The sequence below is a fragment of the Populus trichocarpa genome, chromosome 5 (assembly GCF_000002775.5).
Source record: "Populus trichocarpa isolate Nisqually-1 chromosome 5, P.trichocarpa_v4.1, whole genome shotgun sequence".
Classification (NCBI taxonomy): domain Eukaryota; kingdom Viridiplantae; phylum Streptophyta; class Magnoliopsida; order Malpighiales; family Salicaceae; genus Populus; species Populus trichocarpa.
In genome coordinates this window covers 5,196,403-5,209,812 of record NC_037289.2, presented here as the reverse complement: position 1 = coordinate 5,209,812, position 13,410 = coordinate 5,196,403, and the positions used below count along the sequence as shown (strand labels likewise).

General features: G+C 34.4%; 3 protein-coding genes across 4 annotated transcripts; 2 read left to right on the top strand and 1 right to left on the bottom strand.

Annotated features, from left to right (window-relative positions):
• Positions 1-3,100: 3,100 nt before the first annotated feature.
• LOC7471516 (NDR1/HIN1-like protein 13) lies at positions 3,101-3,937 on the bottom strand. The gene has a single exon (XM_002306279.1). It carries the CDS (start codon positions 3,935-3,937, stop codon positions 3,101-3,103), a length of 837 nt encoding a protein of 278 aa, XP_002306315.1.
• A 3,180-nt stretch (positions 3,938-7,117) lies between these two features.
• LOC7471515 (PLAT domain-containing protein 1) lies at positions 7,118-12,512 on the top strand. 2 transcript variants are annotated; one of them, XM_052453277.1, is made up of 3 exons: positions 7,118-7,231; positions 7,333-7,781; positions 12,396-12,512. In XM_052453277.1, exons 1-2 carry the CDS (start codon positions 7,169-7,171, stop codon positions 7,777-7,779), a joined length of 510 nt encoding a protein of 169 aa, XP_052309237.1. In that variant the 5' UTR covers positions 7,118-7,168; the 3' UTR covers positions 7,780-7,781; positions 12,396-12,512. The 2 variants fall into 2 exon arrangements, with proteins under 2 accessions (XP_052309237.1, XP_002307095.1); XM_002307059.4 differs by lacking the exon at positions 12,396-12,512 and having other exon boundaries at positions 7,333-7,991.
• LOC7477092 (PLAT domain-containing protein 3) lies at positions 12,424-13,399 on the top strand. Its single transcript, XM_002307058.4, has 2 exons — positions 12,424-12,577; positions 12,688-13,399. Exons 1-2 carry the CDS (start codon positions 12,506-12,508, stop codon positions 13,129-13,131), a joined length of 516 nt encoding a protein of 171 aa, XP_002307094.1. The 5' UTR covers positions 12,424-12,505; the 3' UTR covers positions 13,132-13,399.
• Positions 13,400-13,410: the final 11 nt, after the last annotated feature.

Below are 13,410 nucleotides of genomic sequence, written 5' to 3'. Positions count from 1 at the left end.
AATATTTTTTTAGATAGTAAAGATAAGAGATCCAACATGGTGATGCACATACAAACCCAAAAGTTGTTCATTTATGCACCAGGCCCCTCCTCCAAAGCTTGGGGCATTAAATCTGTATATTTTCAAAGGACTGTGTGATGAGTTCAAGCTGGACATCAACACCTTATACACTTGACATAGTTACTTTCAGTGAGTTGCTTAATTTATCAATAAGCCATTAGTTTATTCATAAAGATTGCTTTAGTTTGCTCCAGGCCGGGGTGATTGACAATGAATTTTCAAAAACCAAAAGACATAAGTTTTAAAAACTAGTTTCCATGATATGAATATATTATTTAGAGTTAGATTAGGTGCGGAACCTCAGGGATCAACCCTGGGATTAGCCTCCCACCCACGGTTTTGGCGAGCAAGTTTGTATGATATATAAAAACATATATTTACATTGACTATACGACCTAAATAATGATCCACTAGGTGAACTAATAACCTAGTAGATTCAATACCAATATTGTTTAGTTCAGTTTTATAAACTTTGTGTTTATAAATTATCTAATTTAATATTGAGTTCTTAGGTGATGAGACTAGTTATTGGTCATTTGGTTGTATGTGCCAAAACCCAATGGTCACATGGATGCACATGTGTCCTAGATGCCCCTGTTATAGGGAACATATGAACAGAGCCTAGCTATCTGCGCATGGTTCATAGCCATAGGCCGACCCCCTCCAGCCAGAACCTCTCTGCCATATATGAAAAGTATTGATGCAAGAGAAAGGGGATGGATAATTGGGAATGTAATTTGGGAACTGTCTGGTTTGGCGTAGTCTATGCATGAAACTAAATTTATGAATTTTAAAATGCATAATAGATAATGGATGCGGGGAAATGAAGCAACAATTATTGACGATTGAAGCTGGGACGCTAAACCAACATTGGGCATCGAGTAGTGAATAAAAGCAGATGATTGAGGGCACTGAGGGTATGCTACCAAAGTGGGGAGATTAATTGACCTGAGATTGATGAAAAGGACCTAGCTTGACTTTTAATTTTGTAGGCTAATAATTATAATTAAACAAGAAAAAAGAAAGGAGAAAGGAGAAAAAGCAACGTGTATATGACAAATTATAATTAAAGAAGGAACCCAATACAGAGAGGGATCCATTTTCCCCAACTAACCAAGTGCAAGTGCGAGCAAGAAAGAGGTAAAGTGAAACCCACCCTTCCAACCTGCTCAAAAGCTTGCATTCTCCATGGTTCTATATTAGCTAATGCTCTGCTAAAGTTTTCTTGCTTTAAATCAAAGGCTTCCTTCAAAGTACCACTCCCTTTATGCCACTTGCTTTTCTGCGAAATGTCCTGTACAAAGTACAATAATTGTTCTACTTTGGTGATCTCCTTTTTGCTGTTAACTATAATCTTTTGAAGGAAAATGACTCGAGATTGAATTTAAGACCTTATTTCTTATATATATATATATATATATATATATATATATATATATATATAGGTACTTATCAGGTAAATAAAATTAATAAGGAAAATTATAAAATTATGAGAATATCCCACGATCGATATCTTATGTATAAATTAATCTCAATGTGTATACTTTTTAATTAATTATAAACCACTATATATCTCTACAACATTTACGCTCTCACTATTTTCTTTTCTTTTCTTTTCTTTTTCGTAAGTACATCTGGGCAGTTGGAGTGTGGCCGTGTCAAACAGTATATTGAGCCCATTGGCTGCCGAATGGGCCCACCGTCGTGCCTGTTTGTGATCAGAAGTTTTGTCCTGAAATGAAACATATTGATGGACTTTAGGCCTCGAACTGATCCAAAATCTCCTCGGATATGTCTCCATATTTTATCCCATTTTTCTATATAGAAAGAAAGTATTTTCCTAAAAAAATGATTTTTTTTATTTGAATATACCAAAAAAAAAATTTCTGTAAAATAAATTATTTTTCATTCATGATTTTTTTATGATGGTTATAAAATAAGAAAAATTACAATATTTGTGATAAATATAACGGTAATAGTGGTGGTATTGATAATTATAATAGTAGCGCCATGATGATAATAGTTGTAATATTTGTTATATTAATAATATTGATGATAATAGGATGATGATTGTTATTGTAGTGGTGATGGTGATAATAAAAATGATATATAGTTATTTTAATAATAAAACTATGGTGTTGGCAATAATGATTATGGTGTAGCAATAATAATAGTGGTGATCGACAATTATATATAATGAAATGATAATAAAATAGCGGTTATGTTCATGAGTTATGATTGTAACGATGGACCGTGATGATAGTATGATAATTGTGATATTAATGATATTGATAAATATCATGAGTTATAATAATGATAAAAAAAATTCCTCTTTCTAATTAATACTATTTAAGAATTGATGGAAAGATATTTTCTATTAACTTATTTTTTCATAATTTATTTCACATTAAAAATGAAAAAAAAAAAAGGTCCGCAGGACAAACAAACTTTGTTTTACTTCATTTAGACCGTGGAGGACATGGAGTTGTTAAGTACTGGACTTCCAAAATTTTAAGATTTTATTTGGGCTTCATCATAGGTGGGCCATCCATTATCTAAGTTCAAGATGTTAAATTGGTAGAAAGATAAGCACAATTGATTTTGCCCAATAGCAAATCAACAGGTGCATAAACAATTGATATATATATATATATATATATATAATCTTAATTAATTCAGTGACCATAAATTCTGGATGCATGGATGGTCATCTAGAGAATAAAAATGGGACGCGCCATCACCTTCTGGTTCAAGAGACAGGGGAAATGCATAAATTTACAGAGAACGGCCATGCAAAGAATTAGACTATAGCACACAAGTGATTATTATATGATTAGTTTTCCTGAAGAAATAAAACGAGACTATAAGTATGTATATATGAAGTCCATCGATCCCACCAACTGGAATAATCAACATAAAATAACATTCGAATAAATGGAAAATACTACGTACAGGACCCGAAGTATTAAATTAATTTGCATAACATTGATGGTTACTACTGCAGTGTGATCATCATCATCATTGATATGATCAGCACCATCTACTTGAATTTGGACTGACATTTTTGAGATAGAACATCCTTACCTGCCCCCAAAGAGCTCACCTTGAAAGTACAAACAACATTGATTTCCTTACGCCGTAATTTAATTCCCCCGAGACCTTTCATTGTGACTGGGACATCCATTCTTATTGATAAAGATACATGTTTTTTCCCCCTTTTGTCTTGGATGCTCGTTTCAACGTCGTCAGGCAACGGTCCACTTGAGCCAGATAGACCTAACTCGATGCTTTTTGAACTATCAGCGTCTTGATCAACCTCAGGGAATTTTCCTGTACCAATCTTGTGATTCTTGTATAATAATGTGGCATCCCCTTTGTTAACATAAGAAATGCTCAACCTTCCATTTGGGTTCTCTGTTTCGAATGTGATTTGGTACCCAAGATGTGCTTTCTTATGAGTAGAAAGCGGTTTTTTGACAGTAACATTCACAACGGTGAAGAGAGGAACTTTAGGGGTAAAAAGAATGTGAAATGTCCAGACGATTATGCCAATAATGAGAGCAAGCAAGATCAATGCAACAATGATGCACAACCAACGGTTGCAACAAGACCTCTGATCCTTCTTTTGTGGAAGGCGGTGGCGTTCCGCGATTATAGCATTTTCTGGTGATGGAGTACTGAATATTTGATCTTTCGGGATCTGAATAATATAGGTTTCAGATTCAATGGCTTCGGGAGATGGGTGTTTGATGGATTTCTTGCGTGATGGAAATCGTCTTGCTTTGGGAATAAGGTCACTGCCGGATGGTGGGGATCTAGTGTGGAGAGGAGGCTCATCGCTTTTGTCACCACTTTCATTTGGGACCCGCTCCTCCATTTGGAGATGGGGAGCGGCGGACAAAAGGGAGGAGGTTAGGGTGGCAAGGGTAAATGGTAATGACGTGCAACGAAGAAAGTTAGGGTTTGCATGGGAGTAGGTTGTTGCATGAGCTGTTGATGGGTAGCATTAGAGATAAGAGGAAAGAAACAAGGTTGGAATTGGAGATTGGCAACACGTAAGTACTATAAGTTTGGTAAGGAAAAAGCATTGGTATATCATCAATTTGAGCTTATTTTTAGATCTTTACTTGGTCAAAGGGGAGAGGGTTTGAGATTTACGCTTTGTTCCTCTTGTAATTAATTAAGGATTCCTAATTAAGATCTTTACTAATATGTGCCTGAAGAATTTTTCCACTGATGCCCATTAATGGTTTTTTGTTGCATCCCAACAGCTAGCCTCGGTCATGTCGAGATATATTTCATTCTTCTGTGGCAGGTTTTGTCACACAGCACAAAATCTGAAAGTATATTCAACTGAAAGAGAGGTCAGGCCAGGCCTAGATCTACAAGGCAACAGATTACAATATTACAGATTAAACTATAGTTTTAATTATTACAGCCCAATATCTAAATCTGATATCAGCAGGCCTAGTTTGGGCATCTCATCATTTCTTACTCTCACCTGGCTCGGCTATAGCCCTAAGCACCCAAAGGCCCAACACTTCCAAAAACTTTTTCATTCTTGTTTTTTTTTTTTTCCTTTTTCAAGTTACAAGGGAAGGCATGCACGGGAGGATATTTGAACCTTCTTTCAATTGTGTCAAATAAATTATTTATTAACCATTACAATCCTTTGGTTCTTATTTTTCATATTATTATTTATTTTATATATTTAATTGAATAATAAATATTTTAAGCAAGCAAAAAGATATAAAAATATTTTTTTCTGATTGATGAGTTCCAAAATCCAAGATACTTAGGAATTAAATTGATGCATTGAATAATTAAATGATCTTATAGTTCAAGCAAACTGATTCATGTATTTGGTAACTTAACAGGAAAAGTTCACAGGATTGATAATCGGTAGCAGGTGATATCTGGTAAGTCAGGTAACTATTAGCTATGGTAGTAGCAGGTGGTGTCTGGTAAGCCAGGTGACTAATAGTTGGTATCTACAAAAAGGTTTCTTTTGATGGATATAAGGGCTCTGCGATGGTAAAGTCAGTAACTTTTTAGAGAGAAAAATTATAATAATATTCTAGAGAGAAATGCTCTGAAAATATATATGCAGTAGAGAATAAAGAGATTGTGAACTTTTGACTCGAAAAAATTATGATGTATTTATAGCTCATGAATCTTATCCTTTTGTAGAAAGAATGAGCTGAAGTATAATTTTACTTTTTATGATATTTTGAATTGTATTCTACTCAAAATAATATGTATTGAATCAATATAAAATATCGGGAGACCTGCGTGGGTTTCCAAAAAAATCTTAAGAAAGTGTTGGGCTTGGGCCTATTAAAGATGAAAAATAGATTGAGGCGCGTTGTCTAAACCCAAGCATGTTAGGCTCAGGGCGCGCTCCCAAGACCACAGGGGTGTTGGGCATATCACGCCCATGTTGTGCGTGCACCTTGCATAAGCTCGGGCTTCTTGCCCAAGGTCATACTCTCTAGGGAGGTGGGCTCGGGCTTCTCATTGAGTGTTGGGTTTGAACTACCACGGTCGAGCCCAATCTTTTTGGGGCCTGCTGTACTTTATGCTCACGATATCAAGCTCGAGCTTAAGGGGTGTTCTTGTTGAACCTATTTTGAAAAGGAATTTTTTGGATTTATTTTATTTGATGTAATTGTACAAAGTAATTAATAGACAAGTTGCATTTTTATATGTTTTTTTTGGTTTTAATCTTGACTCTGGACTAAACAGGCGGTAGGAAATGTATTTATTTTTAATGAAAATTAAAACTTGTTATTGAATTAAAGCAAAAAAAAAATCCAAATTTATAACTATTAGACTATTCATTCTAATTTATCATCTTTATCTGCAAAGATATAGATCATTTGATGCAAAAATACTTCTACATTCAACTATCTTTTCTTATAATTTATTTATTAAGAAAATTATATTACAATTCAAAGTCAAATACAATTTTCTTTATGCTCTAACACTGATTAAGCATAAGAAAAACTCAGTATTATACTGACGAACTTGCCACCTAATTGTTGATTCTTTCACATGGAACCTTTTTTGGAGCCATTAGAATATGCCCTCCCCACCCCTCTACTCGATCAATCTTCAATAGTTCCAGAAATCTCTCTCTTCTGCCAAAAAAAAAGAAAAAAAATTAAAGAAGATGCAACCAAAACAATAATTATAGCCAGGAAATCCATTCTCTTATCACTTAGCATGTGTACGCTCTCATCAGGCGTCCCCACATGCGATTTCTTTTCGTTTGACACTTGGCAAGGCCAATCTAGAAATTTCATAAATATTGCATTGACTTTGACAAAGCCAAGAGGACAGGTGGCTGTTATACTTTATATTTCTAGCAATGTGAAATGAATTATTATTTGTAATTATATATATATATATATATATATATATATTATTGTATGATAATTTTAAAAGTTCTTGCATTATGGTAAAAATTCTTTCTTGTATTCTTCATCTGATCAGCTTAGTATATTTAAAAAAATTCATTGAATTAAAAAAAAATGTTGAGTGATAAAATAAAATACTTATTTGGTTTATAAAATCTTCAATAATTAAAAATATTTTTATTTTTCTTACTTGATTTATTATAGTTGGTATTTTATATTTTAACCATGTTTTAGATTGACAATAAATAAATTAATGATATTCGAGATATATATAATTTCAAGCCTTGTGTTGGTTTTTTTTTATTTAAAAAAAGTCATGTAATATATGTACTTATAATTCGTGGGATTTTTTGTTATAATTAATTTGTGGGCTTCTCTCACTTGTAATTTTTGCATGATCTTCTACCAAAAAAGAAATTGCTACATGATCAAGGGATGTATATATACTTGCTCCATAAATTATATTGGGGATAAACGTATTTGCAATTTTATAGTCATATTTATATTTTCTGTATTTCCTATATTGTCCTTTCCTTACAAAACAACTATAGACTCACAGCCCACACCACGAAATAAGACAGCCATAAATGGAAAATACCAACCACGCTCATTATATATATTAATTATATAATTTATGGAGCAAATCAAACCTCCACATCTCCATACCCAACCAAAAAAGGAAAAAGAAAATGTCACTCAACCCCCTCCTCCTCTCTCTCCTCCTCCTCTCCGCCTCCACCATCGCCTTTTCTGTAAGCTACCCTCCTAAAACCCCATAATGCCATCTATATCTCTTCAATTGTTTTTTCTTTAACCAGTCCTTTATTCCTTTTGTTTTCTTGATCTCTTGCAGGATGAAGATTGTGTATACACTCTGTACATAAGAACAGGGTTCATCATCAAAGGTGGCACGGACTCTATCATAAGCGTGAGACTATATGACATGTATGGTGACTACGTGGGCGTCTCCAATATTGAAGCATGGGGAGGGTTAATGGAGCCAGGCCACGACTACTTTGAGAGGGGCAATCTGGACATTTTCAGTGGGAGAGCACCATGTTTGAGTTCACCTGCGTGCGCCTTGAACTTGACCTCTGATGGGTCAGGCTCTGGCCATGGCTGGTACGTTAACTACGTGGAGGTGACTACCACTGGGGTCCATGCGACTTGTTCACAGATGAAGTTTACTATTGAGCAGTGGCTGGCTCTTGATACTTCACCTTACGAGTTAACTGCTGTTAGGAATTATTGTGATTATTATCGGGCTAAAAAATCTGCTGCTTTAAGTTCTTCCATGTGAAGGTGAGCTATTTTTCGGATGCTTTAACTAAGAGGCTTCTGTTACTTACTTTGCATGTGGTAGGTGTGGAGTTGGATAAAAAAATCCTTGCTATGTTGATAAGAAAAATGGTGTTTTAATGTTGGCATCGACATATAGTTGGATTTGGATTTAATAATTATTTTTTCTAGTTAATTATATTTGATTCGAATTAATATTCTTGCATTCTTCAATATTGATAAGATGATATTCTCCTAGACTGTTGGTTAATTTGAATATTTCAAACACAAATCTGATTGTATCTATGAGTTGTATATTAATCTTTATGATAGAATCTTATCTTATATTATCTCTATAACTTACTTGTATTATATAACACTTTGAATAGTAATGGAAATAATGAGTCTTTCTCCACATCTTGAAATCTACCAACATGGTATTAGAGCTCCTTTCTATCCATTGAATAAAACATCAATTTTTTTTTAATGACTACTCAAACCAATTCGACAAAAACTCTAAACTCATCACCATGCATAAACACCTCTGCTCAAGCTCCATTTAAACTCACTATCAGTAACTATGTCTTTTGGAAACTTCAATTCCAAACTCTTTTTATAGGCTACAATCTTCTTGGATATGTTGACGGATCCAAGCCCTGTCCACTTGTTATTATAATGGCAAATACTCAACCATACCAAATCCTACTTACAACATATGGGTTCATCAAGATCAGCTCATCCTTAATACTCTCATTGGCTCACTTTCTCCTACAATCATTTCATTAATTTGTTGCTAGAGCCACAACATCACAGGAAGTATGAATCATCTTAGCTAACACCTATGCTAAACCATCTCGTGGACGCATTAAACAAGTTAAGATTCTTTTAAAAAATTCCACCAAAGGTAATTTGAATATTACTGACTTTCTTCAATCAATCAAAGCTCACACAGATGAACTTGCCATACTTGGTGCACCAATAGGTGAGGAAGATCTTACTGAGAAGATTCTAGATGAGCTAAGAGATAACTATAAAGAATTGGTTCATGTTATTAAAGCTCGTGATAACTCCATCTCATTTGATGAGCTCCATGAAAAAATGATAAAGGATTGAAGTGAAAATAGTCCTCCAATCAGTTTACACTCAAGCACATCTCTTCTCGATCCTACTGAATACCGCACTATTGTGGGCAATATGCAATACTTGTCTCTGACCCATCTAGACATCACTAATACGGTAAACAAATTATCTCAATATATGCATTAATTATCAACTGAGCACTAGGCTCTTGTCAAGCGTATCTTGCACTACTTATATGGTACCTTAGATAAAGGAGTTATTGTTAATTGTGATTCTTCACTCTCGCTTCATGCCTTCTCTGATGTAAATTGGGCTGGAGATAAAGATGACTACTCATCAACTAATGCATATATTGTGTACTTTGGTTGTCATCCTATCTCTTGGAATTCAAAGAAACAAAAAACTATTGTTTGTACTTCTACAGAAGCTGAATATCGATATGTAGTAGCTACTGCTACTGAACTAAAGTGGCTCTGTTATCTCTTAATTGATCCTGGAATTGATTTATCTCATGATCCTATAATCTATTGTGATAATATTAGAGTTACTTAGTTGTATTCTAATCCAGTGTTCCACTCATGTTGCAATAGACTTTCATTTTATTCAGGATCAAGTCCAGACAAGTTCTCTTCGTGTAGCTCATGTTTCCTCTGATAATCAACTTGTAGATGCTCTTACAAAATCGTTGCCTCTCTTCCCGTGGTCTATCTTGAGGGAGCATATTAGATGACAACTATTCTCCTAGAATGTTATTGTATATGTCGCATGTGTGCGGCGTCGTGACGAATAGCGTTCATTCTCAAGTATATATCTAGAAATCAAGAAATATAGGGAAATAAGGAATTCTTATCTTTTAGCGGGAAAGGAAGTCGCCACCTAGTATTTTGATCATTAGGAATCCTAACTGATCTTAGAGATCGGACACAGGGACTGGTTGTGTAAAAGGAAGGTATTAGAACCCCAAATACGTCCTACCTAAAGTAAGCTACATTGTTTGATTGTCTAATAAAAAAACTACGGTATTGTCGTGTTTTCTAATTGTTGGTCTGTTTAGGGTTTAAGAAAAGTCATTCTCGGTAAGGAGATCCTTATCTTATCAAGTAAAAAAAACCTAACTGTTCTATGTTAACAAAAGAAATACCTTTTTAATACCGGGAATACATTTTACGTGTAAAATTCATAATCTCAGTTATTAAAAGAAAAAAAATATTTTTTTTGGAATTTTTGACCTAGTTCTCATGGCTCCACTAAACTTGTTATTAAAGCCAAAATGCATGCTAAAACATATTTTTGAATTTTTTTTATGTTTTTTGTATGAAAAAACGATATGATTTTTTTTAATCTTTGAGAGACTTTGTCGTATGCATGAAAACAAAATATATTTTTTGTTTTATAATTTTTTGCAATGTTTTGACGAAAACTGGTATTTTAATACCAGATTTGTATCTTTACGATATAAAAATACAAACCAATATTAAGCAAAATTGATTAAAAAAAAATATGCGGGAAAGTCACAATTTTTCAAAAGGAATTTTTTTTTGGAAATTTTTGGACTGGGTCGAACTCGGCCCAACAATTTTGGTCTGGGTCTGCGCTGCCCTGCCCAGTGAACACTGGAGAACTCTCCACTGTTCACGCAGAATAGTGGAGGACGCGGCTGGAGAAGAAGAAGAAGGAAGCTAACCTGGTGGCGCGGGTGGCTCACGGTGATGCTGGTGGCTATTCTCGGTGGTGTTGTTGTGGTGGATAGGGTGGCGGATGGGCTAATAGTAGCGTGTTACGGCGGCTGGAATGGCAGAGAGAGAAAGTGTGAGGATGGTAGAAACCGGGTGTTGGATGCTGGTTTTTTAGCTGATTTTGGACCCAAATTTCTCCACTTCTGGACCATGAAAATCAAATCTATTTATAGGCGATGGAAAATGGACATTTTGTCTTTTATGGTGCCAAATCTCGGCCCTTGGATCGACCCGAAAGCATCCCAACCATTAGTTCAAAGTAGCAATGATGAACTATCAGTTTTGTGCAGGAAAATGGTTGGTCGGGTTGGCTTCTTTGGGGCGGTGTCACCACCTCTGAAGCCTCGATCAGCCCAAACGGTTTGCACTAGCATGTAGTCAGGTGTCAGGAGATCGTTTTCGTGCAAGTTTCATCTAATTTGGAGAAAAAACAAGGTGTCAAACGGCTTGGGAAGGAGGCCCCTCTGGCTGGCCCTCTGAAGAAGAAGATGAATAGTATTTTTTTGTCAATTACTCTTTACTCTTTTAATTTGTGATTTATCTCTAATTACACCCCTAATTGGCCTCAAACTTTCGATTTTGTTGAATTTCACCCCTGACGAACTTCAATTCAAACCCTAGATTTCAGCGTATGTTTCTAGTTTGGTCCTTGGTTTTGAATTTATTTAATCAAGTCCCCAATTAGCCATTAAATTTCAATATTTATGCAATTAAGCTCTTGATTTGACCAAAACAACTCTCAAAAATTCTAATTTGACCCCAGAACTTTAATTTCTTCCAATTAAAGCCCAAATTGACTTAAAAATCAAGTTTTCTTGCAATCAAACCATCCATAAATTCAATTAAACCTTCGATAAAATTTAATTGGATTCATAAACATTTGATTTTGAATATTTTTCTTCAAATTAAGTTTTCTTTGTTAACAAAGCTCTTCATTTGTCAAAAATATAGTGTCAAATTTCAATCTTTGTATTTTTGAACCTCCTCAACCAATTTCTAGCTATTTTTTGGGCGTTTCAGCATCCTCTTCTCACTGTTATTATTTTTTAAAGATTTTTTTTGTATGAATATATTTTTTGATTTTTGAAAATGAATTTGGGGAATAACTCAAAAATAGGTTATGACAGTATATATGAGTCCTATATTAATCTTTAGGATAGGATCTCATCTTCTGTTATCTCCATAACAGACTTGTGTTATATAACACTTCGAATAATAATGAAAATAATGAGCTTTCTTCATATCTCGATATCTGCCAACACCCACTATATCTCTCCCATATTACGAATCAAATAATAGCCATCATCCTAACCTAAAAATCTACCCTTCAAAACTAATTGTTTTTGCTCCTTTTTTCAAGTTTTGAGGAGGAGTGTGAGATATCTTTATTTGGATTTTTTTTTTAAATAATAATATTGATTTTTGACAAATATAATAAAAAATTAAAAATTAAAACTGGTTTTATAAATATGGTGATGGTTGAGATTTTGTTTGAGTTTGGAATTAAGCGATTAGTGGTTTTGTTTTTTAATTTAATAATAAAATTGTAAAATTTAATGTAAATTTTTTTTAGATATTAAATAAAATAGAATAATAATATAATATATAATTATATATTTTTTATTGATTTTTTTTATGATGTAAATTGTTATGAATATATTAAATTTTAGAATATTGAATATTTTTATTGATTTTTTTTATGGTTTAAGAATCTAAATTGTTATGAATATTAAACTTCAATATAAAGTGTAATTTTATAAGAGATTTTTATAATTATATTATTTTTATGCAATGCAAGATTAATTATACACAACCAAACAAGTCGCTATTACACACTCATCCCATGCTTACAAGTCCTCTTCCCTATAAATCCACTTTCAACTAAGCAGGCCTTTCACATTTCTACGGCTAAAGAAGAAAACAAAGAAAATAATGTCTGTCACCACTCTCCACCTCTCTCTCATCCCCTTCCTCTTCCTCTCCCTCGCCACCATAGCATTTTCTGTAAGTTGCCCTCTGAAACTTTCTCGAAATCCTTTCTCATCTTTTGGTCATTGTTAAAACCAATCCTTAGTTACATTCGTTTTTTTTCTTTTTTTCTTGATCTCTTGCAGGATGAAGACTGTGTATACACAGTGTACATAAGAACAGGATCCATCATCAAAGGAGGCACGGACTCCATCATAAGCGTTAGACTGTACGACTCTTATGGTAAGGGCTTGGAGGTCCCAGATCTTGAGAGATGGGGAGGGCTAATGGAGCCAGGTCACAACTACTTCGAGAGGGGCAATTTGGACATTTTTAGTGGAAGAGCACCATGTTTGAGTTCACCAGTGTGTGCATTGAACTTGACATCTGATGGGTCAGGTTCAGGCCATGGTTGGTACGTTAACTACGTGGAGGTGACTACAACTGGGGTCCATGCGGCTTGTTCACAAAAGCAGTTCACCATTGAGCAGTGGCTGGCTCTTGATACTTCGCCTTATGAGTTAACTGCTATTAGGAATTATTGTGATTATCCTGATGTTAAGAAATCTGCCGGAGCTTCATTCATGTGAGAGACCTTTTTTTTTTCATAAGGTTAATTTGTGTGTGGTGTTGGGTTGTGTCGGATCACGCTTTGACGATCTTTGACCATCATCTTTTGATGAGGAAAATAACTTGGACAGTTGTTCATGTGCTTGGTTTTTCAAGAACATGTCTTGACTTTGCTTATCGTTATAGGTTCTTAGATGATCATGGCTTCATATGTATGTATGAAAGTTGTCATTTTGATCACAGGAGGATTTATAATGCTAATAAAACTTGAATCGTTGTGATTGGTCATGAAGATGATC

What these genes read in the sequence shown, in the direction of transcription:
- LOC7471516 (XM_002306279.1), bottom strand. Translation starts at nt 3,937, where the DNA reads ATGGAGGAGCGGGTCCCAAATGAAAGTGGTGACAAAAGCGATGAGCCT.
- LOC7471515 (XM_052453277.1), top strand. Translation starts at nt 7,169, where the DNA reads ATGTCACTCAACCCCCTCCTCCTCTCTCTCCTCCTCCTCTCCGCCTCC. An exon ending in CCTCCACCATCGCCTTTTCT is followed by an intron (nt 7,232 to 7,332) that starts GTAAGCTACCCT and finishes GATCTCTTGCAG; the next exon opens with GATGAAGATTGTGTATACAC.
- LOC7477092 (XM_002307058.4), top strand. Translation starts at nt 12,506, where the DNA reads ATGTCTGTCACCACTCTCCACCTCTCTCTCATCCCCTTCCTCTTCCTC. An exon ending in TCGCCACCATAGCATTTTCT is followed by an intron (nt 12,578 to 12,687) that starts GTAAGTTGCCCT and finishes GATCTCTTGCAG; the next exon opens with GATGAAGACTGTGTATACAC.